The sequence below is a fragment of the Pleurodeles waltl genome, chromosome 6 (genome assembly GCF_031143425.1).
Source record: "Pleurodeles waltl isolate 20211129_DDA chromosome 6, aPleWal1.hap1.20221129, whole genome shotgun sequence".
NCBI lineage: Eukaryota > Metazoa > Chordata > Amphibia > Caudata > Salamandridae > Pleurodeles > Pleurodeles waltl.
The window spans coordinates 9,051,857-9,078,699 of NC_090445.1; the positions used below are offsets into that span (position 1 = coordinate 9,051,857).

The following is a 26,843-nucleotide window of genomic DNA, read 5'->3' on the forward strand; positions in this document are numbered from 1 at the left end:
TTGCGTAGAGGTAGGTGTTGTGAAGAGTTTTCCTGCAATTGGGTGGCAGTGCAGTTCCCGTCACCTTCAAAGTATACCTTGGAAAAGCTCGTACAGCTGTTGTCCATGGAGCTGAACTTTGGGGACACATAAATGTCCCAACTTTAGTGCCATTAAAAACTGTTTTCTCAAAAGGTTTCTTTGTCTTCCTACAAGTGCTGCACTTATGTGTGTGTTTCTGGACCTTGAACTTGATGCAACGTCGCAGAAACATGAAATTTAACTTGCATTACTTAGGCTTAAATTGTGGTGCTTTCTTAGCCCCTAATTCCTACAGAGCAGGGTTGGCTGAACAATTATGGTCCCCTCAACAAGCCATTTGACCTGGTTTTGATGTGTGTGCCTTATACATTGGCCATTCGGCTTTCTAGTTACATAATATTCCTATTGCTTTTCTTGGAGGAATTGTAATAGTGATTAGGTGTAACTGCTCCCCAGGCACACAAATAGGCTGCTGGTTAAACATTTGTTAACTATCAGATATAGCTAGGGTACTGAACCATATTTGAATTGGCTTGAACTCAGAAAAGAAAGCTCTAGGTTAATTACATTTTACCACAGTGTTCTACAGATTACATCACTGACCAAGAACTGTACTGGCAGTTACGTGCACTCAAATCCGTGTTGCTTCTACTTGGATACTGGAATCAAAATGTGTTTGATTTTCTTTAGTCTATGGGGGTCTTCCCAGACAGAGGATCTTATAGCTATTTACCATATCGCTACTCAACATCAATCAATCAATCAATCAGGAATTTGTTATGCACACTACTCACCCGTGAGGGTCTCAAGGCGCTGAAGAAGGGAAGGGGGAGAAGGGAGGTGGGGGGGGAGGTGCTGCTACTGCTCGAACAGCCAGGTCTTGAGAAGTTTCCTGAAGCATTTCCAGAGAGAAAGACAAGGCAAGGTTAATCATCATCGCACACCAGCCTTCCATCGTTGAACTTCTCAGCCAATCAGTCAATCAAATTATTTGTTGAGCGTGCTACTCACCCGGAAGGGTCTCAAGGCGCTGGGGGGAGGGGCGGGGGGGGGGAGTACTGCTGGAAGAGCCAGGTCTTGAGGTGCTTCCTGAAGGTCAGGAGGTCTTGGGTGTTACGTAGGTTGGCAGGGAGTGAGTTCCAGATTTTGTCTGCAAGGTGAGAGAAGGATGTGCCGCCAGTTGTGGTACGGTGAATGCCAGGGACTGTGGCAAGGGTGAGGTTGGCGGAGCGGAGCTGGCGTGTCTGGTTGTGGAAGTTGAGTCGATCGTTGAGGTAGACCGGTCTTGTGTCGTGGAGAGCTTTGTAAGCGTGGATTAGGATTTTGAAGACGATCCTTTTGTCGATGGGTAGCCAATGGAGGTCCTTGAGGTGGGCAGAAATGTGTTTGTGGCGAGGAAGATAGAGGAAGAGACGGAGTTTTTTCTGGAGCTTGGCCGTTGTTCCTGCATAGAGGGAGTTGCCGTAGTCCAGTCTGCTGCTAACGAGGGCGTGGGTGACCGTTCTTCTGGTTTCTATGGGAATCCACCTGAAGGTCTTGCGGAGCATTCGAAGGGTGTTGAAGCATGAGGACGAGATGGCGTTGACTTGCTGGGTCATGGAGAGTGAAGAGTCTAGTATGAAGCTGAGGTTGCGTGTGTGGGTGGTGGGGGCGACCCCAGGGTGGCTGGCCACCAGGAGTCGTCCCATGCTGACTTGTTGGGGCTGAAGAGGATGATCTAATTTTTTTCTGAGTTCAGCTTGAAGTGGCTTGCTGTCATCCAGTTGGCAATAGCGAGGAGTCTGGTGTGGAGCCAGGCCAAATTGCATGATATCATGCAATTTGGTCATTTAGATGTTCCAAAAGGTTTCTTAAACATTTTGAGGGAGGCCAGACCTTCCGTCACAAAAGCATCCTGTTCCCTTAAATGAAGAGGTTTTGAATTTGGTGTCTACAAATAATTTCGATCTAATCAAATGTCGGGAGGAAGTGATACTTCCATACCTTCAATGTACACTTAGCAGCCTCCTCCGTCCCTATGGAAAAAGACCTAAAGAGTTGGATGGAATTAAAAAGTTTGTTGGCCCTCAGCAATAGCTATGAATGCTACTACTGCTACTACCCTGTTAGATAGTTACGCTAGATCATTTTGGGGTTCACTGCAGCGTTTCATAGAGAAGCTTCCACATGAAGATAGTGAAGACTTCCAAGAAGTTTTGAATATAGCTGCTGCTGATTCTTTACCACTCATTCATATTGTCAAGGTGTTGGCAAGTGGTGCAATTCCTGGCTTTGCCTTACTGACCTTCAATCTGAAGCTCCACAAAGGATTTTGAACCTTTCTTTTTCTAATAACTAGCTATCTGATACAGGCTTTTAGCTGCAGATTCCTTATCTAAGAATTATCCCCAGACGTCAGACTGGATCCAGAATGTTTTTCTGAACAGCACCTCTGTGTGCCAGTAGGTGGCGTTGATCAGCTTCACACGGCATCGTCCACACCCGAATTGTTTGCGGTGCCTATATAGGCCGAAACCCAGCAGTAATTTCTTTTCTTTCCGTGCCAGTTAGTGCAGATCCAGAGAACAGCTATCCCTTAGTCATTTACTAACATTTTTTTAATGTTTTATTGAGTCTTTTTGAGCTTTTTTCATCCTTTTGTGGCAGGAATGTCATCCAGAAAGGCTGGCTTCAAGCCCTGCTGCACCTGTCCTTGGCGGATGTGAGACCCGCACCTTCTATGTGTCTCAAGTGCGACCCTAAGGTCTGCTCTGATTGCCACGCCATGAACCTGAAGGCCTTGAGGGAGAGGTCCCTCAAGCTTCTGGCAGCTCAATGTGCGATGCTGTGACGATCCAGATCTCGGTTGAAAGGAAGGTCCCGGGAGCAGTTGTGGAGTCTGAGATCCTCGTTGCAATCAAGGTTGTCAGTTTATTGGGGTAAGTCCCGTCATAAGATGAAGTCAAAGAGATTTCATCTTGTCCGTCGGCTGACGAGACGAGGGATCATCGACATTCAAGGCCTGGTTCCGTAGTAGAGCCAGCACCTGAGCCGTCTCTGCGCCTCCCAGTATTTCCAGGAGCCAGAGTGACCCCTACTCAATAAAACAAATGTATGATGCTTTGCACCTGGATCTAGGCAGCTCATTCCCAATGGCATGCCTTCAGGCCCCACAGGTTTGGGAGAGTTCCTACTGGAGCCATGCCTGCTGCTCTTGCGCCAGTCGAGCCCCAGGAATTCACAGATGGATCCAGATCAGTGCTGGTCATGCCACCTCAACCTTCCCCCGCACCGATCTTGATGCCAACATCACCGGCGGTGCCATCCCAATTCTGATCCCCAGTTCGACTCAGAGCCGGATGGGCGTAACTCGATGCAGCTTCCGGCGCCGTTTGGTGCCATGCCTTCCAGGTGGAGCCTGAGCCCAATTCCTAAGGGCCAGGTGTTGGGGAAGAATGGAAGGTTGCTGGACCCTGGAGAATACCAACCTTATGATACCACAGACTGGTGTGAGGATTTAGCGGAAGCCAGCGGACTATATATCCCTCCAGATACTTGCATGCTTTCTCCCCCTACAGTGTGCTATGGAGGAGGGAGCATCATTTTCTTTGGTGGTGAGAAGGCGGGCCCAGGTCCTGACCTTAGCTTGCCCTCTGTGGCAGTCAAGATGAAGGTCTTAACAGAAGTGCTTCGACTGGGAGTGACCCCTGCAGAGCTGCTTTCCCCATTTAATGAAGCTCTTACTGACATCCTACTTTGGTCTTGTTCCATGCGGAGCACAGGGGCTCGTGTGAACAGGAATATTGCCTGCGATCCCCACTAAGCACTCTACCCTGGAGAGCTCGATAGTCCAAGCCTCCACTTCCATGTAAATCCTGGTGCATTCCCATCTGCACCACTGGATTGGAAATCCAAGAGGCTGGACACCTTGTGGGAGAAGATGTTTTCTTTCACTAGCCTGGCATTGTGATCCGTAAACGCCTATTGGGTTGCTATTCCCACAAACAGCGGGACACAGTTGCACATGTGCTGCCATCGGTTCTGGGATGGCCCGGGCCCTACTTTCTCAGGCTGTTACATATGGGAGAGACACAGCTAAGTTTGCGATTATCTGTGGACTGGGAACCACTGACTCACTGGGCAGAGCAGCTATATAGACAGTAGCCTTACAGTGCCTGATTGAGGACAATTGGGTTTTCTGGTGATGTCCAAGCATCACTTATGGACATGCTCTTTGATGGCTCCCATCTCTTCAGAGATGGCTCCCTTTTCTTCTTAGGTCATCAGGATCTGAGTTCGAGGGATGCCACCTAAATACTGAATTTAGGGGCATTACAGGGTGTGCCAGGTGGCAGCCAATGGGTTGCTCTCATTTAGGGTGACTACACCCTTCAAATGACCACTTCCGCTAGGAAGTGGGCATAGCCCTAACCCTAGTGGCCCAATTCCTTCCAAACAAAGACATAGGAATTTAAAAAGTGGTATCCACTTCAGCTCGTCCACCTTAAGGGTGGGATTGGCATGAAGTGGGCACACCTAATTTGTCTAATTTTACTCCCTGTTCTGCCACCAAAAGTGGGATCAGGACAGGGGTCAGGACAGGCCATCTGGATTGCATTACAAAGGTGGCTAGGCCTTTGATGCTTCCCACCCTGAAAAGTCCACCTTGTCTGGGTGAGGTTGTTAACACCCCCGCCCAGTGCTTGCTGTTGTCTCTGCCCCTCGAGCATGATGGCTCAAACGGGGGTGGGGGGTAGGGCAGGGATCATAAACATTGTTAGGGGGGCTGAACTGGTCAAGACCAGACAGTGAACACATCAGTAGCAAGTAAGCTTTCAGGGGGCACCTCTAAGGTGCCCTCTGGGTGCAGGTATTGCTGAATCCAACACCGGCATCAGTGTGAGCTTACCAATACGAGATGTTTGATACCGAACATCCCTATCTTCAGTGAAACCATCATGTAGCTGGGGAACTCATGTTGACCAGTGTCCAGCACATGTATTTAAAATGGCTTCCCTGGTCATTTTCTATATCTGAGAATCGACAAAGGCATAGCAGGGGCATATCTGCTCATGGAGATATACCCTCACATGTAATATAATGCACCCTGCCTTAGGGTCGTACGGCCTAATAGAGAGGTGACTTACATATATTACATGCAGTGTTTAGGGGACACGGCACACAGGCGGTGTGTCATGTTGTGTTTTTACTTTTGTCTGCACCAAGAAATGCAACCTGCAGTGGCAGCCTGTCATATGCTTGGGGTCCTTTAGGGTGGCACAATTTGTGCTGCAGCCGTTAGGGACCCTCTTTAGTATCCTAGGCCCTAGGTACCGCAGTATCATTTACTAGGGACTCACAATGGGTGCTAAAGGTTTTGCCAATTGGGAAAAAACAACTGTACAGTTTTGTAGGAAAGAGATCTGGCACTAGGGACCTGGTTAGCAGGAACCCAGTGCACTTTCAGTCGAAATTACACCAGAAACTAGGCAAAAAGTGGGAGGATGACCATGTCAAAAGAGGCACTTTCCTACACTTATCCACATCATTTATTAAAAACCAAACTTCAGCCAATCAGGCAAAACTCCCCACAGAGGCTTTACTCCCTCAGATTTTCAAGCACTAGTGGGAAAGGAGAAGCTAAGCAAGTAAGGGGAACATCTCTGGGAAAGAGGTTGGGTCACATGTGAATCTTTGAAAGATACCAATACCGGAGAACTACAGTTACAGGTAGGTAACTCATTTTCTTCTCCAGTATTGGATCTTTCATAGATTCACATGCTTGAATCAGAATAGCTAGCCATTAGAACACATGCATAATCAACATTGCAATGACCCAATAGCAGATGGTTAGTACCAGAATAAGGCAAGGCTCAGCTTATTGGAATAGATGATGCAACACTGCTTGTCCCACAGACGCAACAATCCAGGCAGTAGTGCTGTATGAATGTATACCTATTCCTCCATGTTCCCACCCGACATTTTTCCTCAATAAGTACACCAGCAAAGAAAGCGGTGTTAGTAGAGACAGCTGTGGTAGAATGTGCTCTTATTTTATCTGCCAATGGCCTTCCAGCATTAGTGTGACAAAACTTCATAACTGCTGAAATCCATCGGCTATGCTAGGCTCGGAAACTGGAAAACCTTACGATGGTTCCCATATGCGACAAGTAGCTGGTCTGATTTTCTCAATTCTTTTGTCCCACGTAGCTAGAACGTGAGGCATCTTTTATCATCTAAAGTTTGTACGGATCATTCAGTCGCATTCTGTACATTCAGGAAGCATGTCTTCAGGACAATTGGTTCACTTAAATGAAAATCAAATGAAAATGTAGGTATACATTTAGGATTAGTTCTAAGAACCACACTGTTATGTTTGAACCGTATAAATGGTTCTTGAATTGCTAATACAAGTGCCATTTCCCGTGTTAGAAACGTCACATCTGCTTTGTGAATGGGCTTAAATTGAGTTTCCATCAGCTGTGAAGCACTGCACGGAGTTGCCAAGATGGAGCAGGTTTCTTTATTGCAGAGGAGACTCTGAAAAGGACCTTAAGAAACAGTTTGATCACAAGGCACAGGGAAGGCGATCCAGTCGATCTTCTACATTTTGTGATTGCTGCTGAGTGCACTTTAATCGAAGTGTGTGCTAAACCTCATTTTGCTAAAAGCAGCAGATAGGATATAAGTTGCTCCGGTGGTGCTGAAAAAGGGTGAATTTCTGCTTTTTGGCACAACAAACGAAAACACTTCTTTTTCAGCTTCTATGTCCTAATTGTAGTATCCGCTTTGGCCTTCGTAAGAATTTCTCTACAATCTTCACAGATATTCAAGTTTGCAAACTCACTGTACTCAGGAGCCAGGCTGATAAGTCCTAGGATGTTGGATTCAGATGCAAGATCATGTTGTGGTTCACTGTCAGTAGTGTAGGCAGAGGTTTCAGGTGAATGTGAGTGTCTTCCAATAGAAGCAGTAGTTCTGTGATTCAGTGTTGTGTATGTCATCTCATGACAATCACGATCATTCGCCACGGTTCCCTTTTTATTTTGTTGGTCCAGCTTGCTACTTGTTATTGTAGAGCCCACTTCCAAATCTCTTCTATTACTTACTATAGAGCTAGTGATTTTGTACCCTCTTGTAGGAAAGTGCTCTCTTTCTTGGCAAAGTTACTACCTGATGTCAGTATGTTTGATTATGTCCGCTGGAATCCTGCTAACCAGGACTCTAGTGGTTATGCTCCCGCCTGTAAGTTTTGGTAACTGTACCTTTTTCTTCCCACATTTGGCATACTGGTTCCCCCATGTAAGTTTCTAGTATATGGTACCCAGGGCATAGGGGTACAAAGGGGTCCCTATGGGCTGCAGAAGTTATGCTGCAACCCACAGGGAACCCATACGAAGTGTTCTGCAGGCCTGCCATTGCAGTCTGTGTGAAACGGGTGCGTGCACCCGTTTTCACTACGGGTCACTGCACTAGGTCATTGTAAGTCACCCCTATGGTAGGCCCTCTCAGCCCAGAGGGCAGGGTGCAGGTACCTATGTGTGAGGGCACCCCTGCACTAAACTCCAGATAAAGTTTTCCGGACATTGTGAGCGCGGGAATGCCATTTTATGAGTGTACTGGACATACACCTATGTCCAGCTAAATAATGGTAACTCTGAACCTGGGCATGTTTGGTATCACATTTCAATACTGTTGCAAGTATTGGAAGTATGATTCCATGCACTCTGGGGGGCTTCTTAGAGGACCCCCCAGCATTGCTACCACCAGTCTTACAGGGTTTTCCGGGCAGCCCAGGTTGCTGGCCTCCTGTTGCTTGAGAAGCTCGAGCTCAGGAACGCAGAACAAAGGATATCCTTTGGGAAAGGGAGGTAACACCCTCTCCCTTTGGAAATAGGTGTGACTGGCTTGGGAGGGGTAGCCTCTCCAAGCCACTGGTTTTGTTTGAAGGGCACATTTGGTGCCCTCTGAGCATAAACCAGTCCACATCAGTTTAGGGACTCCCAGTCCCTGCGCTCGCACAAAACTGGACAGTGGAAAGGGGAGTGACCACTCCCTCGTCCATCACCACCCCAGGGGTGGTGCTCAGAGCTCTTCCAGAGGATCTCTGGGTTCTGCCATCTTGAATCCAAGGTGGGCAAGGGAACTCTGGGAGCATCTGAGTAGCCAGGCCAGGCAGGTGACGTCTGAGGCACCTTCTGATAGGTGGTCACCTGGCCATGTGACCAAGCCCACTCTCTGGGCTATTTACGGTCTTCCTCTGGGGTGGGTCCTCAGATTCGGCGTGCAAGATTCCAGCAGGACTCCTCTGCGATGTTAACTTCGACTTTGGGCCACTGAAACCGCAACTGGACTTCACAGGAACCTACAGTCTGCAGCTTTAGCGACGACCCTGCTCTGCAACATTGTTTTGCCGGCTCCTTCCAGCAACTGCAACATTTCCCCGGCCGTGCATCCTCTGAGGGGAACAAATCTTCAGTCTGCATCAAGAAGTAAGAAGGAATCTCCCGTGGAGTGAAGGAGTCAATCCCCTGCATCCACAGGCACCTACTTCAATGATGACCGGCTGCATAGATCTCCTCTCATCCTGAGCTGTGTGGATCCTGCATTGCGGGTGGTGGTCTGGAGTAGTCCTCTTGGTCCTCTCTGTCAGTTGTCCAACTTTGGTGGAGGTAAGCCCTTGCCTTCCCACGCAGGACAGTAACCCCATGCACCGTGTCTCTAGCAGCTGCCAATGTTTGTTGGCATCTCCTCCAAGGGATCTTCAGACGGCCTGTAGCTCCAGCCCCCAGCACTCCTTCCTCCCATGCACAGCCCTCTGCGTGGTTCTCCTGTGGCGTGGGATCTCTTTCTGTAGTGTTGCGTGGGCTCCTTCCGCGACGTCTGTGTCCCCGTCCTGTGGGTGATGCCTCTGCTTCTGTGGGCCCTCTCTGTCGCTTAGGGTCCCCTGTGACTCCCTCTCCTTGGTTGAGTCTTCCGGGCCTTTGCTGGTCCTCTGCAGCACCACTTTTCCACTAACCGCAAATTTGCCTTTGCCAAAGCTTGTTGGTTGAATCCCTGCACCAACACCCATCTGCAATCCTCATTACAGTGTGGGACATCTTCTGCATCCCTCAGGAACTCTTCTCCGGCTCCAGGGCTGCAGTGCTGACCTTCTGTTCATCACCGTCGACCAACTCCTACAAGTACAGCTAGATGGGTAGTAGCTCCTACTCCTCCTGGACTCCACTGTGACTTCTGGACTTAGTCCCCTCTCTCCACAGGTCTTCCTCTCCAGGAATCCACCACTGGTTTCTTGCAGTCTTGTTTCTGTGTCTTCTTTTCTTCATTTTTGTCCTTTTCGGTGGTTTGTGGAAATTCCAGTGATTTACTCCTGCTTTCCTGGTTGCTGTGGGGTATTGTGTTACTTACCTCTGTGGTTTTCTAGTACTCCCAGCTCCTCTCTACACATTCCATTTACCTAGGTGGGAGTCCTGTTTTCACATTCCATTTTTTTTAGTATATGGTTTGGGCTCCCCCTAGGGTCACTATCGCTTATTGCTATTTGCACTGTTTTCTAACCTTTTCTATGCCTGTTCTATTGCCCTTTCTATGCCTATTACTGCTTACTAGTGTATATGTTTAGTGTATTACTTACCTACTATTGGAGGGTTGCCTCTCTAGTATTTTGTGGTGTTGTGTGACCAAAAAAAAAGTACCTTTAGTTTTGTACAACTAAGTGTTTTCTTTCATGTGTGTGAGTGCTGTGTAACTACAGTGGTTTTGCATGAACTTTGCATGTCTCCTAGATAAGCCTTGGCTGCTCATCCACAGCTTCCTCTAGAGAGCCTGGCTTCTAGACACTGCCTAAACTTCACTAATAGGGGATACCTGAACCTGGTGTATGGTGTAGGTATCTTAGTTACCCACCATACACCAGGCCAGTTTGTTTATATAATGCACGCTGGTGGTGTGGTCTGTACGAATCAATACTGATGAACCTTTTATCCTGAGTAGGAATGACTGCAGACACAGTGCTATGGCTTTGAGCTCCAGCAGATTCAGGTACATTTTCAGTTGGCATTTAGTCCACTTTCCACTGATTCAAAAATCCTGTAGGTGAGCGCTTCACCTCTCTAGGGACACATCTGTGGTGATAACAAAGTAGGGAATATGAGGAAGGGAGGTTAACCCTCTGGACAGATTTGCCTTCTTCATCCACCGGTGAAACAATGTTTTTATGTTTGGAGTGATATGTATTATGTCGTTGAATGACCCCTGAATTTGAAGCCACTGTTTGTCTAATTCATCTTGTAAAGGCCACCTTTGGAGGTGGCAATATGGTACTAGTGAGATACAAGAGGACATCATCCGAAGAGTAAACTGAATAGGTGGATTGAAACAAACTTTCTTTTCAGTAATCTCTGTGATGAAAGCTTGAGTCTTTATTTGTCTTTCTTGCGCCACAATTGCTTTGCCTTGAACTGTGTCGAGCACTGCTCCCAAGAATGTTATCTGTGTCGAAGGATTGAGAGACGATTTCTGGGGGTTGACTAAGGCCCAAGTTGTGGAATACTGAATAAAGTAAGCTAGGCTTTTGTTACCATCGTTGCCAGATGAGAAGTTGGTGCTTTTATCAACCAATCGTCGGGGTAAGGGACTACCTAAAAACCCCTTTGTCTCATATCAGCTGCAACCTGAGCTAAGCATTTTGCAAAAATACAGGGAGTTGATTTCAGTCCAAAAGAGAGAACTTTGAATTGATAATGAAAGCCGGCCACATTAACTCTTATGGAACTTGTGATGGATTGTGGATTGGGATGTGAAAGTAGGAATCCTAGAGATCCAATGTTAATATATAATCCCCGTGACTGAGAAGGTGCAGGATGTCCTGCAGAGTAACCATGCAAAAGAATTGTTTCCTTAGATATGTGTTCAGCTTTTGCAGATCCAAAATGGGTCGCCCCTCTTCAGTCTCAGAAGAACCGGGGTTTAAAAACACTTTCCTTTCTGGGTGAGCGGTACTCTCTCTATTGTGCCTTTGTTGGTCATGGTTATTATTTCCCGCTGAAGCAGGTGCAGATGACGAGGGGATGCTCCTTCCGAGGGGTATTTGGAGTTTTTTTTAATGCATTCAAAGGTGTGACCCTAGGTGATTAGATCCAAAACCCCCCTGTCAGTTATCATCAGTTTCCATTTATGTAAATAATTTGTCATTCGGCCCCTAATATATTTCCTGGATAAAGAGGGTGTAACTGCCGCCATTAAGACTTCAGTGTTTTCGCCCCTTCCTTGAGAAGATTTTTTCTTTCTTGGAGTTTGTTTACTGTAAGCTGCTGTCAGTAGGTATCTAAACTGTTGTTGGGGATAAAAAAGGTCGATACTGTTACTAAAAGGCCTGATATTGTTGATGAATCTATGGTTGATATCTTCCGCTGTAGGAGTATAGCCTTCTTCCTCTTGCTACTAGAAAATGCAGCTCTCTCAATTGTAAGGTACTCAAAGATTTTGCAGTATCTGGGTCTGTTTTTATTGCCTGCAAAGCTTCGTCCATAAGCTTGCCAAATAGTGCTTCTCCATTGTATGGCATATCTAAGATTCTTCTTTGTATTTCTGGTCTGAACGCTGTTGCTTTCAGCCATCCTTGCCTCCTGAGAACATCAGCTCCTGCCAGCTGGAGAAAACCTGTTGACACTACGTCCATCGTACAGTCAGTCATTTCTGAGGACGTTCTTTCCCTTTTCTTGTAGCGTCTTTTTTTGCTTCTCCTTGCATCTTTAGTGCTTCTCCTTTCATCTTTAGTGCTTCTCCTTTCACATCTTCAAGCAAGAGATCTATGTATGTGGCGATGACTGACCACATTTGTCTTTCCCAGAGGCCAAGAGTAGCCAAAGAACAGTGGTCGCTGACATCGCAGAAAACCATTTTCCTATGTTATCCAAGCGTGACCTTCTCTATCAGGAGGCGTGGAAAAAGGAGTGGATGGATTTTTGAATGAACGCTGACCTGCTTGTGTTACAACTGAATCCAGTTTTGGATGACCAACTAAACATGCTGACAAATCTTCTGGTGCTTTATATTTTTTATCCAGTCTAGGTAACACCACAGAAACTGTAGCTGTGTTTTTCATTGCCTTCATACCATCTTCCCAAATAAAATCTATGATTGCTCTGGTTGATTACTTAGCAGGTTCCTTAAAGTTCTGAGTGTATTATTGTTAGTGGTAGTTGAAACCTCTTTGCTGCTCTCTCCATCAAGTTATGAAATCAGTCATGTAGTCTGGAGGAGAGTCTACTGCTTGTGGTGCTTCAAGATGTCAGAATGCGGTTTTCTCCCTTGTCAACAATGTAATTGACGATGTTGTCAAGGACCCAAATGCAATCTTTATCATCACCATGCCACAAACTTCCTCCAACAGCAGGCATATGCCATTTTGGTGGAGGAACGCCTGGCTGCCAAGAGAACACTGCAGACTTTAGGCAGAAGGTCGAAAGTTGTCAACTGTCAGCGCTCAATTTCCAAGCAGTGAGGTGGAGTATTGAGAGGTTCAGGTAGAGAACTCTCTCCTTCTCCTGCGACAGAAGATCCTCCTGAAGGGACAGCTTGATGGAAGGACAGATGGCCATGTTCAACAGCTCAGAATACCAAACTCCCTGAGCCCAGTCCAGAGCCACAAAGATGACTTGGTTCCAGTCGTTCCTGAGTTTCTTATGAACTCTAGGCGGGAGTGGTATGGGCAGAAAGGCATACAGGAGGGCTGAGCTCCTCTCAAGACAAAAAGCATCTCCGAGCAAGTGCTGGCTTGGAAATTCCAGTGTGCAAAACTGCTGACATTTTGAGTTCTCTGCAGTGGCAAACAGATCTAACCAAGGCTCTTCCCACTGCTGAGATGACATTTGTGATTCGCTAGGCATCTTGGGCTGAGTTTGTGTGCCTTAGCATTCAGTGAGGCTGCCTGGTGTTGAACTACCAGGGATATGCCCTGACATTCCAGCCAGGTCCAGAGATGCAGGGCCTCTTGACAGAGAGTCCATGATCCCACCCTACCATTATTGCAATACCACATGGAGGTGGTGTTGCTTGTGAACACCTTTCCTAGCCTTTCCTTGAGGCCTTTAATGCCAGCCGGATCGCTCAGAGCTCCGGAAGGTTGATGTGGAGTCTGGATTTCACTGGAGACCAGAGGTCTCTGATCTCTGCCTCTCCCAGATGGTCGCCCCATCCCAGGAGTGACGCCATCTGTCACTACTGTCAGATCTGGTTGGAGAAGGGAGAGGGGTCTGCCACTGACCCAATCACAGTTCGTTAACCACCACTGCAGATCGTTCGCAGTTCCCTTCGAAATTCAGGCCATGTCAGAGATTCACCTGATGCTATTGTTTACTGGAACTTCAGGTCCCACTGCAGAGCCTGCATTTGCCAGCAGGCAAGTGTCACCAGCAAGATATGGGATGCCATGAGGCCCAGCATCCCCAGAGTCAGCCTGAACGAAATCTAGGATAGAGGCTGAAACATCTGTATAATAGCCTGACTATCCTGGACTTGCCGATCCCTAAAAGGGAGCACAGCAAACTGAAAATGCTGGTGGCCCTTTGTGAATCACAGATAAAGCCTGTGGGCAGGCAGAACAGGGATGTGAAATTATGCATCCTGTAAGGAAATGCCTCCTTGGCATGGTTACCCCCTGACTTTTTGCCTTTGCTGATGCTATGTTTTGAATTGAAAGTGTGCGGAGGCCTGCTAACCAGGCCCCAGCACCAGTGTTCTTTCCCTAACCTGTACTTTTGATTCCACAATTGGCACACCCTGGCATCCAGATAAGTCCCTTGTAACTGGTACCTCTGGTACCAAGGCCCCTGTTGCCAGGGAAGGTCTCTAAGGGCTGCAGCATGTATTATGTTACCCTGGAGACCCCTCACTCAGCACAGACACACTGCTTACCAGCTTGTGTGTGCTAGTGAGAACAAAATGAGTAAGTCGACATGGCACTCCCCTCAGGGTGCCATGCCAGCCTCTCACTGCCTATGCAGTATAGGTAAGACACCCCTCTAGCAGGCCTTACAGCCCTAAGGCAGGGTGCACTATACCATAGGTGAGGGTACCAGTGCATGAGCACTGTGCCCCTACAGTGTCTAAGCAAAACCTTAGACATTGTAAGTGCAGGGTAGCCATAAGAGTATATGGTCTGGGAGTCTGTTTTACACGAACTCCACAGCACCATAATGGCTACACTGAAAACTGGGAAGTTTGGTATCAAACTTCTCAGCACAATAAATGCACACTGATGCCAGTGTACATTTTATTGTAAAATACACCACAGAGGGCACCTTAGAGGTGCCCCCTGAAACCTAACCGACTATCTGTGTAGGCTGACTGGTTCCAGCAGCCTGCCACACTAGAGACATGTTGCTGGCCCCATGGGGAGAGTGCCTTTGTCACTCTGAGGCCAGTAACAAAGCCTGCACTGGGTGGAGATGCTAACACCTCCCCCAGGCAGGAGCTGTAACACCTGGCGGTGAGCCTCAAAGGCACACCCCTTTGTCACAGCACAGCAGGGCACTCCAGCTTAGTGGAGTTGCCCGCCCCCTCCGGCCACGGCCCCCACTTTTGGCGGCAAGGCTGGAGGGAACAAAGAAAGCAACAAGGAGGAGTCACTGGCCAGTCAGGACAGCCCCTAAGGTGTCCTGAGCTGAAGTGACTCTAACTTTTAGAAATCCTCCATCTTGCAGATGGAGGATTCCCCCAATAGGATTAGGGATGTGACCTCCTCCCCTTGGGAGGAGGCACAAAGAGGGTGTACTCACCCTCAGGGCTAGTAGCCATTGGCTACTAACCCCCCAGACCTAAACACGCCCTTAAATTTAGTATTTAAGGGCTCTCCCTGAACCTAGAAATTAGATTCCTGCAACTACAAGAAGAAGGACTGCTGAGCTGAAAGACCCCTGCAGAGGAAGACCAGAAGACACCAACTGCCTTGGCCCCAGACTTAACGGCCTGTCTCCTGCCTTCCAAAGAACCCTGCTCCAGCGACGCTTTCCAAGGGACCAGCGACCTCTGAATCCTCCGAGGACTGCCCTGCTTCGAAAAAGACAAGAAACTCCTGAGGACAGCGTCACTGCTCCAAAAGAACTGCAACTTTGTTACAAGGAGCAGATTTAAAGACCCCTGCAACTCCCCGCAAGAAGCGTGAGACTTGCAACACTGCACCCGGCGACCCCGACTCGACTGGTGGAGAACAACCAACTCAGGGAGGACCCTCCGGCGACTCTACGACTGTGAGTAACCAAAGTTGTCCCCCCTGAGCCCCCAGAGCGACGCCTGCAGAGGGAATCCCCAGGCTCCCCTGACCGCGACTGTCTGAACTCCATTTCCCGACGGCTGGAAAAGACCCTGCACCCGCAGCCCCCAGCCCCTAAAGAAACTGAACTTCTGTGCAGGAGTGACCCCCAGGAGGCCCTGTCCCTTGCCCAGGTGGTGGCTCCCCCGAGGAGCCCCCCCCTTGCCTGCCTGCGACGCTGAAGAGATCCCTTGATCTCTCATTGACTTCCATTGAAAACCCGACGCGTGTTTGCACACTGCACCCGGCCGCCCCCGCGCTGCTGACGGTGTACTTTCTGTGCTGACTTGTGTCCCCCCCGGTGCCCTACAAAACCCCCCTGGTCTGCCCTCCGAAGACGCAGGTACTTACCTGTTGGCAGACTGGAACCGGGGCACCCCCTTCTCTCCATTGAAGCCTATGTGTTTTGGGCACCTCTTTGACCTTTGCACCTGACCGTCCCTGAGCTGCTGGTGTGATAACTTTGGGGTTGCTCTGAACCCCCAACGGTGGGCTACCTTGGACCAAAAACTGAAAACTGTAAGTGACTTACTTACCTGTGAAAACTAACAATAACTTACCTCCCCCAGGAACTGTGAAAATTGCACTAAGTGTCCACTTTTAAAACAGCTTATTGTGTTTTATGTAAAAAGTATACATGCTAAAGTAATGATTCAAAGTTCCTAGAGTACTTACCTGCAATACCTTTCAAATGAGCTATTACATGTAAAATTTGAACCTGTGGTTCTTAAAATAAACTAAGAAAATATATTTTTCTATAACAAAACCTATTGGCTGGATTTGTCTCTGAGTGTGTGTACCTCATTTATTGCCTATGTGTATGTACAACAAATGCTTAACACTACTCCTTGGATAAGCCTACTGCTCGACCACACTACCACAAAATAGAGCATTAGTATTATCTCTTTTTACCACTATTTTACCTCTAAGGGGAACCCTTGGACTCTGTGCATGCTATTCCTTACTTTGAAATAGCACATACAGAGCCAACTTCCTACACATCCTCTAAGTCCACCACTACCATTCAGACTCCCGGATCTATAGCAGCCAGAACTTGAGCAAGCTTTAGCATTTTGAATTTCTCCTTTTTCAGGAAAAAAATTGAGAGGGTGCAGGTCTAGGATAGGACAAAGACACCCTCTCCAAGGCTCCCTCGGCCAAGAGAAGCATCACTTCCTGGTGGACTAAAGCAAGATGATCCTCCGTCAGCATGTTGCAAGCAGCCAGCATGAGTGGAGGTGTAGTCAGGAAGGGGAGGGAGTAGCCCCTTTGGACAACCTGCAAAACACACTGATCTGATGTTATAGACAGCCAGTGAATCAGGTAATGGGAAGTCTGCCTCCCACTGGGTGCCCATGATGGTAAGAGGGCAGGCTATAAGAGTTTGGAGGCTGTAGCTGCCAGGGGAGTGGTGGTCTGGCCCAATCTGTTGATGCCTGACCCACAGGGCTGTGTTAGTATAGATGCAACTGGAAGCCCCTTCTGTGGCCAAGAAAGGAGCGAAAGGCAGATTAGGGGTGATAAGGGGCAATGGCAAGGCCCTATGACATGACCGTAGACCTGCTGTTCTTTAAAGAGCTCCAGCGCTGAATCCATCTTGTCTCTGAAGAGAAGAAGAAGAAGAAGAAGAAGCAGCTGACCTGGTACCAACCCCCCTGGCCTGTCTGTACTCTTCGACGGACTCTCCCCAAAAGATGCTTCGTCCTGCAGCTGAACCTCCAGAAAACTGGGAGGACTGCCTACCTTTGAAAAAAGAATGAAGTCTCCAGTAAGCAGCGGACCTGCTCTCCAACCAGTTCTAAGGAAAGGATTCTGCAGCTTCCGGAACTGCAAAGCCCACTGCACCTGCAGTCACTGACCCGAGTAGGAATGGACCTCTGCTGCCAATAAGGTCCCTCGGCTGCCAAGAATCCAAATCCATCATGGTTTCACCTCTGCTGGACTCCCTGAAGTCTCTGCACACAGGCCTCTCCCTCTCCTGCAGCTACTACAGTGAAAGAACCCGACACCTAAAGCAACCACTGCACCTGTTGCTGCCGTCCCGAGTTTAAGTAGATCCTTGGTGTCAAAGATGTCCCCTAGCTCTGCTGAGCTCGAGTCCACTGTGGTTTTACCCGTCCTGGGCTCCGCTACAACGCCTTTAGCCTCAGACCAAGGGCAGCTCAACTGTGAGTGCTCCTGGTCCAGGAAACCAACCTCCAAAGGACACCCCTGCATCCGTCGCCCCTGGGCATGGGAGAAGAGGACCAAAGATGCACCTACGTCCCCGAGCACCTCATGTTTGTGGCCTACCTGTTGGTTGACTCCGACTGGGCCCACAGCCTACATCCACGGAGACCAATCCCCATTGAAATACATTGGATATCCGAGTGCTGCCCAGAGTGACCTGTTGGTGTGGTCCTGACCTTTACCCAGTACTTACCTTAATTCTACAAGTTTGGTCCCGTGAGTCGTCAATAAGTGCTTGTTATCTAACTGTGTTTTCCTCCCATAGGTTAACATTGAAGAATCTTGAAATTGCACTGTCGATTTTTGAAACTAAAAAGTATTTATGCTTGAAAACGTACTTTAATTATAACGAAGTTCTTGGGTATAAAGTATATATAAAAAGAAGTGTTATTTTTCTAAATTGGTCTCAGATTTATTCTTTGAGTGTGTGTCTCATTTATTGCCTCTGTGAGTACAACAAATGCTTAGCGCTACCCTTTGATAAGTGTAACCACTCACCCACACCACCACAAAATAGAGTGTTAGTACTATCTACTCTTGCCTCTGCAAAACAATTGGGGATCCACTGGACCCTCTTCGTGGTGTTCTTCTTTTTAGTGCACCATATAGAGAGCCAGCTTCCTACAATAAGTTATTGAAGTGAATGTTTTCTAGTCATTATACGCTATATGTATCATTATGGGCTGCATTCTAATTGTACTGTGGAAGTCCCAGTTTGAGGACGAGGAATTATTCAAGCATGTGAATCCATGAAAGATATCAATACTGGAGAACTACAGTTACAGGTAAGTAGCTTATTTTCATCCTTGATAATAAGTTGGTTCCGTGGGGAACTCGCTTTCCACTTGCATGGGTAAGGTAGAAAATCACAAGATTACTTGTTCTGCTGAATAAGTGATAACATAAACTTTGAATTGTTTAGAAGGTTGCAGGTCCTATCATCCTTTTCTTAGCACCATCACTTGGGTCTGCCCACTGCCTCATTGATCTCACACAAATGGGTTCAGTGGAAGGTTGTGAGATCAGTCATCATCCCCTTCAGAGGAAGTGATTGATTAAACATAGGTAAGGTAGAAGGTCACAAGGCCCCATGCACCCTACAGAGCTGCCTTGATTGTGAAAATGCAAGGTTGCCCATAGCAACAGCACCAGTTGCCTAGGAATTTTTTATTACTATACTATTGGAAAAGTGTAACATAACAAGGGAGTACTGGGAAGGTAAGGGACTATAATATATTGTTGTGAACTTGTGGTCTTCATGTAATGTTCTTTGTTTCCAGGCCTCGATAGCTTGCAGCAGTGCAAGGCTGACGGTATTCCAAGTGCACAGAACATCTCCATGGACTCCAAGGCTGAGGTGGGTAGTTCAGAATTGTCATTCCTACCACCCCTCCCCTCCTTACCACCCCTCCCATCCCACCAACATCATGGAGCTATAAATGTGCAATTAAGGATGACAAGGAACTATATGCCTGCATTTCATCTGTGGATTAAGCCTCTGTTGATGGTACTTTGCAATACCTCATGTGTCTGCCACTCACTTGCCAGCAGAAGACTGGAATTGTTCATATTTGCATACAAAATGTCGAATAACCAGGCAAGCGAGCACTAAACGTATTGCTGTGTTTGATTAGTATTGTCCCAGTACCAGAAAAAACAATTTAACCTGACCTGAAAAATGAAAGTTAATGTTGGATTTATGTGGATTATTGATAAATCATAAAAAGCAATGAATGATGGCAGGAATAGGTTGGTGATAATTAACACACAAGAGTACTCTCCAGGAGCTGCAAAGAATGTCTTATTCTCCAGCATTGGATCCTTCATAGATCCACTTGCTTGAATATTCCCCAATTTCAGGCTGGGGAATCCATGGTAGTAAATGTTCTCTTCCAGGGAATCCTCACAAAGAGTCATAACAGTGAAGTGACCCACCAACACACGAGAGCATGGAGCACTTCCCTAAAATATATAATTCCATACTGTTAGACCTACCATCCTTGGGTGGTGGTCCCTCAAACATTTTACCTTGACCCCTCCAGTTTTGCTAACTCTACAACTGCTTACCAGTGCTAAAAGACTCTCTCACTAAAACATGGTACACTTAGGCTACACCTAATTGGCACTTTTCTTTTACATATAAGACCCTAGTAAATGGTATTACATGTGCCAAGGGCCTGTAAGTTAACTGCTACTAGTGGACCTGCAGCACTTATTGTGCCACACACTGAAGTAGCCTTTTACAACATGTCACTGCAACCTGTAGTATTGTGTTAAACTGCCAAAGTGTTAAACTGCCAAAGTGCTCTGTCAAAATAAACCCTTTACCCTCTGTTTTTTTAATACATATAAGTCATCCCTAAGGTAGGCCTTAAAGTCTCATAGGGTAATGTGCATTTTATGTAAAAAGTAGGATATGTGTGCTTAAGTTATGCATGTCCGAGTTGTGAAAAACTCATATAGTCCTTTTTCACCAATGTAAGGCCTATCTCCCCCGTAGGATAGCATTGGGTCACCTTGTTTTACTTGGTAACTTAAGTTTGCGAGCAAGTAGGAAAATTATGTTTGCTCTCAAATGAATTGTAATTTGAAATCCTCTTTTATGGTAAAGTTGGATTTTAAGTCACAATTTAGAAAATGCCACCTTTAGAGAATTGGCATTTTCTTGTCTCGGTGTTAGGTGCCTGGAGCCTATGTCCTGGGTCACATGACTGTGCATAGTTTGGGAGTTGGCGGTTGTGTATTCCTCCCATACAATGAGACAAAGGGGGACTAGGTTTTCGCAGTATGGCCATCCTACCAGGATGGTTGGGGAGGAGCTATTCCTGTCCCATTTACATTTCAGAGGGCAGCCTCCAGCCCATACACAAAAGAGCCTAATACTAATCTTTGACACCCCAGATGTCTTGGAGCTTTGACAGGGGAAAGAAAGAACTTTCCAGAACCAGCTGTAGGGTTAATATTGGGATCCACCCCCCACTTCAAAGCCTGGCACCAGGGATAAATATTAGACCTCCTGAGCCACTAACCAAATCACTTCTGGACATGTTTAAGACTCAGAGGGAGTAGTAGCCTGCTGCTAGAAGGACTGCCCTGCTGCCTGAGGAAGGAAACCTGGACATGCTCTTCAAACCCAGGACCACCAGAGTGACTCCAAGGCCTAGCTAACTGGCCTCCCGTGTGAGCTACAGAGACATAATGAGATCCAGATAACTGTTCTGCATCTGCCCAGCTGACCAGACCAGAAACTGCTAGCCTCTGGTAGAGTGAGTCCCTGATCCCCAGGAGGTACATACTTAGGTCATGGACCCTTGTCTGGCATCAGAGTGCAGTCCTCTGTATAAAAGAATGAAATCCTGAAGTTTTGGTCGGGTGAATGAGCCTGTTTGCACAAAGACTCTACCACCTGTGCCAACTGCCAACATGAAGCTCCAGTGAACATGACTCTACAACTTCCTGTGGATTCCTCACCTATTGAATTCTCCCCTTGCGCCAGCATTCAACGGAAATCTTCTTCCTAGCTTCTGCACGTCGACAAGGACGTCACAATTGCCCACGTGACGCCGTCTGACGTCATACAGGCAATAAGAGGTCCTCGCCGACGTGCCAATGTCAGTTCCCTTTTTTCCGTGCCATTCGAACGACGGTTATTCTTCGAGGGAGCTACTGTTACTACTCTACGTAGTTACAGTTATTTTTGCTGTTTCTTCTTTGAGAAAAGATAGAATGTCGCAAAGAAAATCCGGATTCAAGCCCTGCAATGAGTGCGGTGGCAAGATGTCGGTTACGGACCCACATACAGACTGTTTGTGGTGTCTCAGCTCCGACCACGACGTTGACAAATGTGACTCTTGTCAACGGATGAATCCGAAGGCGTTAAAAGAGCGAGAAGCAAAGCTCTTTTTGGCGAAGTCTTAGAAAAAAGAAAAGCGGCATCATCGCAAGTCATCGTCTCCGAAGTCGCATCGGCGTCATCGTGACTCCCGGCGTTGTTGTGAATCTCGGCGCCGGTCGAGTAGGGAGAGATCGCGTTCGAGGTCGCCTTCAGCTCGATGCCGCAAGACATGGGAAGTGAGCCCCACCATCTCTCCACAGCCGCAGACGCCGTTTGCATCACCGACTTCACCAGCTTCGCCGACGTCGCCTGTGAATCCTCCATCGGTGTTTGAGGTTCCTCAGCGTCAGAAGTTTTCACCAGCTTCTCAGATGCTGCGGCCGGCGCCGATGTCGCCTCGAGTCCAGGCTCCTCAGTATCCGGCTTTCCCAGCCCCAGGAGCCGACAGTTCCGCATTCTTGAATGCGATGTTTACAATTTTTCAGCAGATGGCTCCAGGTGGTGGACCTGCTGGTCCTTCGGGCCCCTTGGCTTTCAACATGGGTACTCCGGCTCCGTTACGACCGGCACCTTTTATGCCCTTTCTTCCCATGGGAAATGTGGGCTCGGCGCCGGCGCCTATGGCGCCAACCTCTCAACCGGTGACGCCGAATAGACCTGTGGCTCCGGAACAGTCTCCTGTCCGCCCTTTGCCTCGTACGGCGCCAAAGAAATCCATGGCGCCAATGGATCCGGCGTCTGATGGATCCGAGGATCGGCGTCAAGCTGTCAACGCCTAGAATTGAGGCCAGGTTGCATTCGAGGAGGCTTGCTCTTCGCCTCCTTGAGGAGCAAGAATATCAGAAGCAGGCATTGGAGGAAGGAGAGATTGAGGAATCTCAGGGAGACCTCCATGGTTTGGATACAGCCAGTGGTTTGGACACCTCTCCAGAATGGGACTTAACATCGCCTGGAGGAGGCTGCATCATTCCACTCGGTTAATAAGAAAGCAGCTGATTTTTTTGACCTTCCTTTGCCGGTGTCTGAGCCTAAGCCTAATATTTTAACAGAAGTATTGCATCCTGCTTCAACAGCTGCAGAGCTACTTCTGCCTTTTAGTGAGGCTCTGTTAGATCCAATCCTGGAAATATGGAAGAAGCCGGTGTCATCTTCGGCAGTGAATAGATCGGTGGCTCGAAGATATCGAGTGCCTCCTGCTGACCCAGGCTTTCTGTCCAGGCACCCAACCCCTGAGAGCCTGGTGGTTCAGGCTTCATGTTCATCCCGTTCTGCCCCAGGTTCATTTCCAGGTGTGCCTTCAGACAGAGACTCAAAGAAGATTCTTCTAAAAAGGCTTTTTCGTCATGTAGCATGGCTTTAAAATCTACTAATGCTACATGTATTTTGGGAAGATACATTTACGCCCTGATGGATGAAATAAAGTCGTCCCATACTGAGGTGCCTCAAGAGGTAATGGGCCTGGTTTCTGATGCTCAAGCAGCGGCAACCCAAGTAATCCAATCTGGTCTGGATACGACTGACTCTGTAGCCAGGGCTATGGGTACTGGTGTTGCTACAAGGAGGCAAGCCTGGCTTCGTAGCTCTGGTTTCTCGTCTGATGTACAGTCTACCCTGTTGGATCTTCCCTTCGATGGGGATAAACTTTTTGGCTCCAAGGCGGACTCTGCCCTAGAGAGGTTTAAGGAGAGTAGGGCCACGGCGAAGTCTTTAGGCTTGCAGGCCTCCTCTTCTGTTTCATCCAGATTTTTTAGAAGGTTTAGAGGGTTTGGTCATGGTTCTTCCTCTTCCTTTTGAGGCAGATGTCAGCAATAACCCGCCTCTGCTCTCTCCTACAGATCGTACAGGGGGAGGGGTAGGGTCCGAACCAGGGGAGCCACCCAGCAGCACTCTGCCTCTTCCTCTTCCTCTGGAGGGGTGCAACATGGGAAGCAGCCTTAGTCTTCCACCAATTCCTTCTCATACCACTCCTGTAGGGGGGAGGTTATTGCACTTTCTACGCAAGTGGGAGGTTATAACATCAGACTCCTGGGTCATCAGCATTGTGGGGAAAGGCTATGCCCTTCCCTTTCTGGAGTTTCCTCCCCCCATCCTGCCCCGCCCATCCTACTGTTCAGAAGAGCATCTCCTGTTGCTAGAACAGGAGGTTCAAGTCCTCCTTTTAAAGGTTGCGGTGGAGTTGGTTCCAGAGCAGGAGAGGGGTCAGGGTTGTTACTCAAGATACTTCCTGATCCCCAAGAAGGATGGTCGGTTAAGACCAATCCTGGACCTGAGGATCTTGAATTGGTTGCTCAAACAGGAGAAGTTCAAGATGCTGACCCTGGCTCAGGTGCTTTTGGCGCTGAACAATGGAGATTGGATGGTGTCCGTCGACTTGCAGGATGCTTACTTTCATATCCCGATACTCAAGTCGCACAGGAAGTATCTCCGGTTTGTGGTGGTATCGCAGCACTATCAGTTCGCAGTCCTTCCGTTTGGTCTTACTTCAGCACCTCGAGTCTTCACAAAGGTGATGTCGGTGGTTGCGGCAGAGCTCAGAAAGAAGGTGATAGCGGTATTTCCTTACCTGGACGACTGGTTGATCAAAGCCAAGTCTCCGGAGCTTGTGTTGCATCACCTACAGTCGACAACCCAGTTGTTGTTCGTCCTGGGTTTTTCAGTGAATGTGCCCAAATCTCACCTAGAGCCCTCTCAGCGCCTCCTGTTCATAGGGGAAGTTCTGGATACAACATTGAATCGAGCCTTTCCTCCTCCTCAGCGGTTTCAGGACATTCAGGCGTTGATTCCAATGTTTCAAAGTGGAGCGGTCGTTCCAGTCCTCAAGGTCCTGCGTCTGCTCGGTCTGTTCGCTTCTTGCATTCTGTTGGTCACTCACGCTCGCTGGCACATGTGGGCTCTTCAGTGGTGCCTCCGGAAGTAGTGGTCTCAACACAAATGGGATCTCGAGGAATCGGTAAAGATCTCCAGGGACGCTGCGGCGGATTTAAAATGGATTGCGGACGGCAATCTTTCTCAAGGGAGGCCGTTCTCGCAACCTCCGCCGGTAACCACAGTAATAACGGATGCTTCCACTCTAGGGTGGGGTGCTCATCTGGGGGACCTGGAGGTCAAAGGTCTTTGGTCTCCAGTGGAACAGATGTTTCATATAAATCTGTTGGAGTTGCGGGCAATACGTCTGGCTCTCAAGGACTTCCTCCCTTCCCTTTGCGGTCAGTCGGTTCAGGTCCTGACGGACAATACTACCGCAATGTGGTATATAAACAAACAGGGAGAAGTAGGGTCATACCTTCTCTGCAGAGAAGCTCTGCGGCCATGGTCCTGGGCAAGGGACCATCGGATTTGCTTGGTAGCAAACCATCTGGCCGGAGTCTTGAACGTGCGTGCGGACAGTCTCAGTCGGCATTTCTCGACCGATCACGAGTGGCGTCTCCATTCGGATCTAGTCCGACAAATCTTCCAGATGTGGGGGTTCCCTCGGATAGATCTTTTTGCCACTCGGGAGAACTCGTATTGCCCGTTGTTCTGCAGCCTCCAGTATCCGGTGCAAGGAACGTTGGGGGGCGGGTTTCAGATCACCTGGCGTGACAAGTTACTTTACGCGTTTCCCCCCATACCTTTAATTCCTCAAATTTTGAGGAAAATTCGCCAAGACCGAGCCCAAGTCATCTTAATAGCCCTGGATTGGCCAAGAAGGGTATGGTATTCGGATCTTCTCCAACTCTCTCTGTGCCACCCGCTCCGTCTCCCCCTCAGGGCAGACCTCCTCCCGCAGTCGCAGGGGCAGGTTTTACACCCCCACCTCCAGAGCCTGCACCTTCATGCCTGGAGATTGAACGGGGCAACCTGAGTTCCTTTTCTCTCCCACCTGAGGTCGTGGATGTTATTTTATCGGCCAGGCGACACTCCACTAAATCTATCTACGCTAGCAGGTGGGCTAAATTTGTGATTTGGTGTGGAGAGAAGCAAATTGATCCCTTACGTGCCCACTTATTGGATATCTTGTCTTTTGCGTTGTACCTAGCACAGAGGGGTTGTGCAGTGGCTACGGTCAAGGGATATTTGTCGGCCCTGTCAGCCTTTCTATGTCTTCCAGACCAGCCTTCTTTATTTAAATCTCCTATAGTGCTAAGATTTTTAAAAGGTCTCATTAATAAATTTCCTCCCACTCCTTTCATTATGCCCCGGTGGGATTTGAACCTAGTCTTGACTTTTCTTATGGGCTCGCCGTTTGAGCCAATGCACTCTTGCCCTTTAAGGTTATTGGTTCTGAAGACGGTTTTCCTTGTTGCAATTACTTCAGCAAGAAGAGTGAGTGAGCTGCAGGCTCTATCTGTTGAACCCCCGTATACATCTTTTTATGGGGATAAGTTGGCGTTGAGGACCAAGGCTGCTTTCCTGCCGAAGGTTGCTTCACCCTTTCATATGACCCAGACAATTACTCTTTCCTCGTTTTATCCTCCACCTCATCCTTCGAAAGAGGAAGAAAGACTGCACCGCTTAGACCCAAGGAGAGCGCTGAGCTTCTACGTGGACAGAACGAAGGATTTTAGGTTGGAGGATCAGCTCTTCATCGGGTACGTGGGAAAGAGGAGAGGAACGGCAGTCCACAAGAGAACACTCTCCAGGTGGGTCATACTTTGCATTAAACTGTGTTACTCTCTGGCAAAGAAGGAATCCCCTGATGGAATAAGAGCTCATTCCGCCACAGCTAAGTCGGCCTCTTCGGCCTTGGCTAGGGGTGTTCCTGTCGTCGACATCTGCAAGGCCACAACTTGGTCATCCCGCCACGCTTTTGTGAAGCATTACTGCTTGGATTCGGAGGTTAGGAGGGATGGCAATTTTGCACGGTCAGTGCTGCAGGATTTCTTGGTTTGACCATTCAGGCACCCTCCACCGAGTGCGGTACTGCCTTGGGACTCTATTCAATAGGTGAGGAATCCACAGGTAGTTGTATCCATCAGAAGAACAAGTTCTCTTCCAGGGGATCCTCATCAATAGTCATAAACATTGAATATTCCCGCCCTTGTGCGGGGACCCGGAGCATATATAAAATATATACACATTATACATGTGTAACAAACAGTCATGCAGGCTATCATGTTAAAAACAGGCTAAAATGCTTTATTTCTATGAAGTTTTTTTTATTTTTTTTTTAAATACTACAATAGAGCATAAATAAGTACCCAAGCTCCTAAAACTAGGCTTGGGGAAGTAAGCAGTAGCAAACTCTAGTGAAAAAATAGAGAAAACTGCATTGAAAAACAATGAAGCATTCTTAGCCAATAGGCTGCATGTAGGTTAACACAGGAGAACCATAAAAACTTTGGCACTGTGCCTTTAAGACCCTGAGCACCTCCAGTATCCCACCATGCCTCAGGGGTGAAGGAAAGGTGACAGTTGGTTCACAGTTAGGTCAGTTCTTTTTTCCGGCTTCTTCTGAGAGGATCCTGGAGCATTGAGCTCTCA

At 48.0% G+C, this 26,843-nt stretch overlaps 1 protein-coding gene across 3 annotated transcripts in view; it reads left to right on the forward strand.

The window, feature by feature from the left end:
- Positions 1 to 26,843, forward strand: part of CIZ1 (CDKN1A interacting zinc finger protein 1) — a 579,230-nt gene that overhangs the window by 241,953 nt on the left and 310,434 nt on the right. For all 3 annotated transcript variants that reach the window (XM_069236987.1, XM_069236989.1, XM_069236988.1), the window contains exon 8: positions 18,826 to 18,902. In XM_069236987.1, the coding sequence (XP_069093088.1) occupies positions 18,826 to 18,902 (77 nt within the window). The remainder of the gene's footprint in view (positions 1 to 18,825; positions 18,903 to 26,843) is intronic.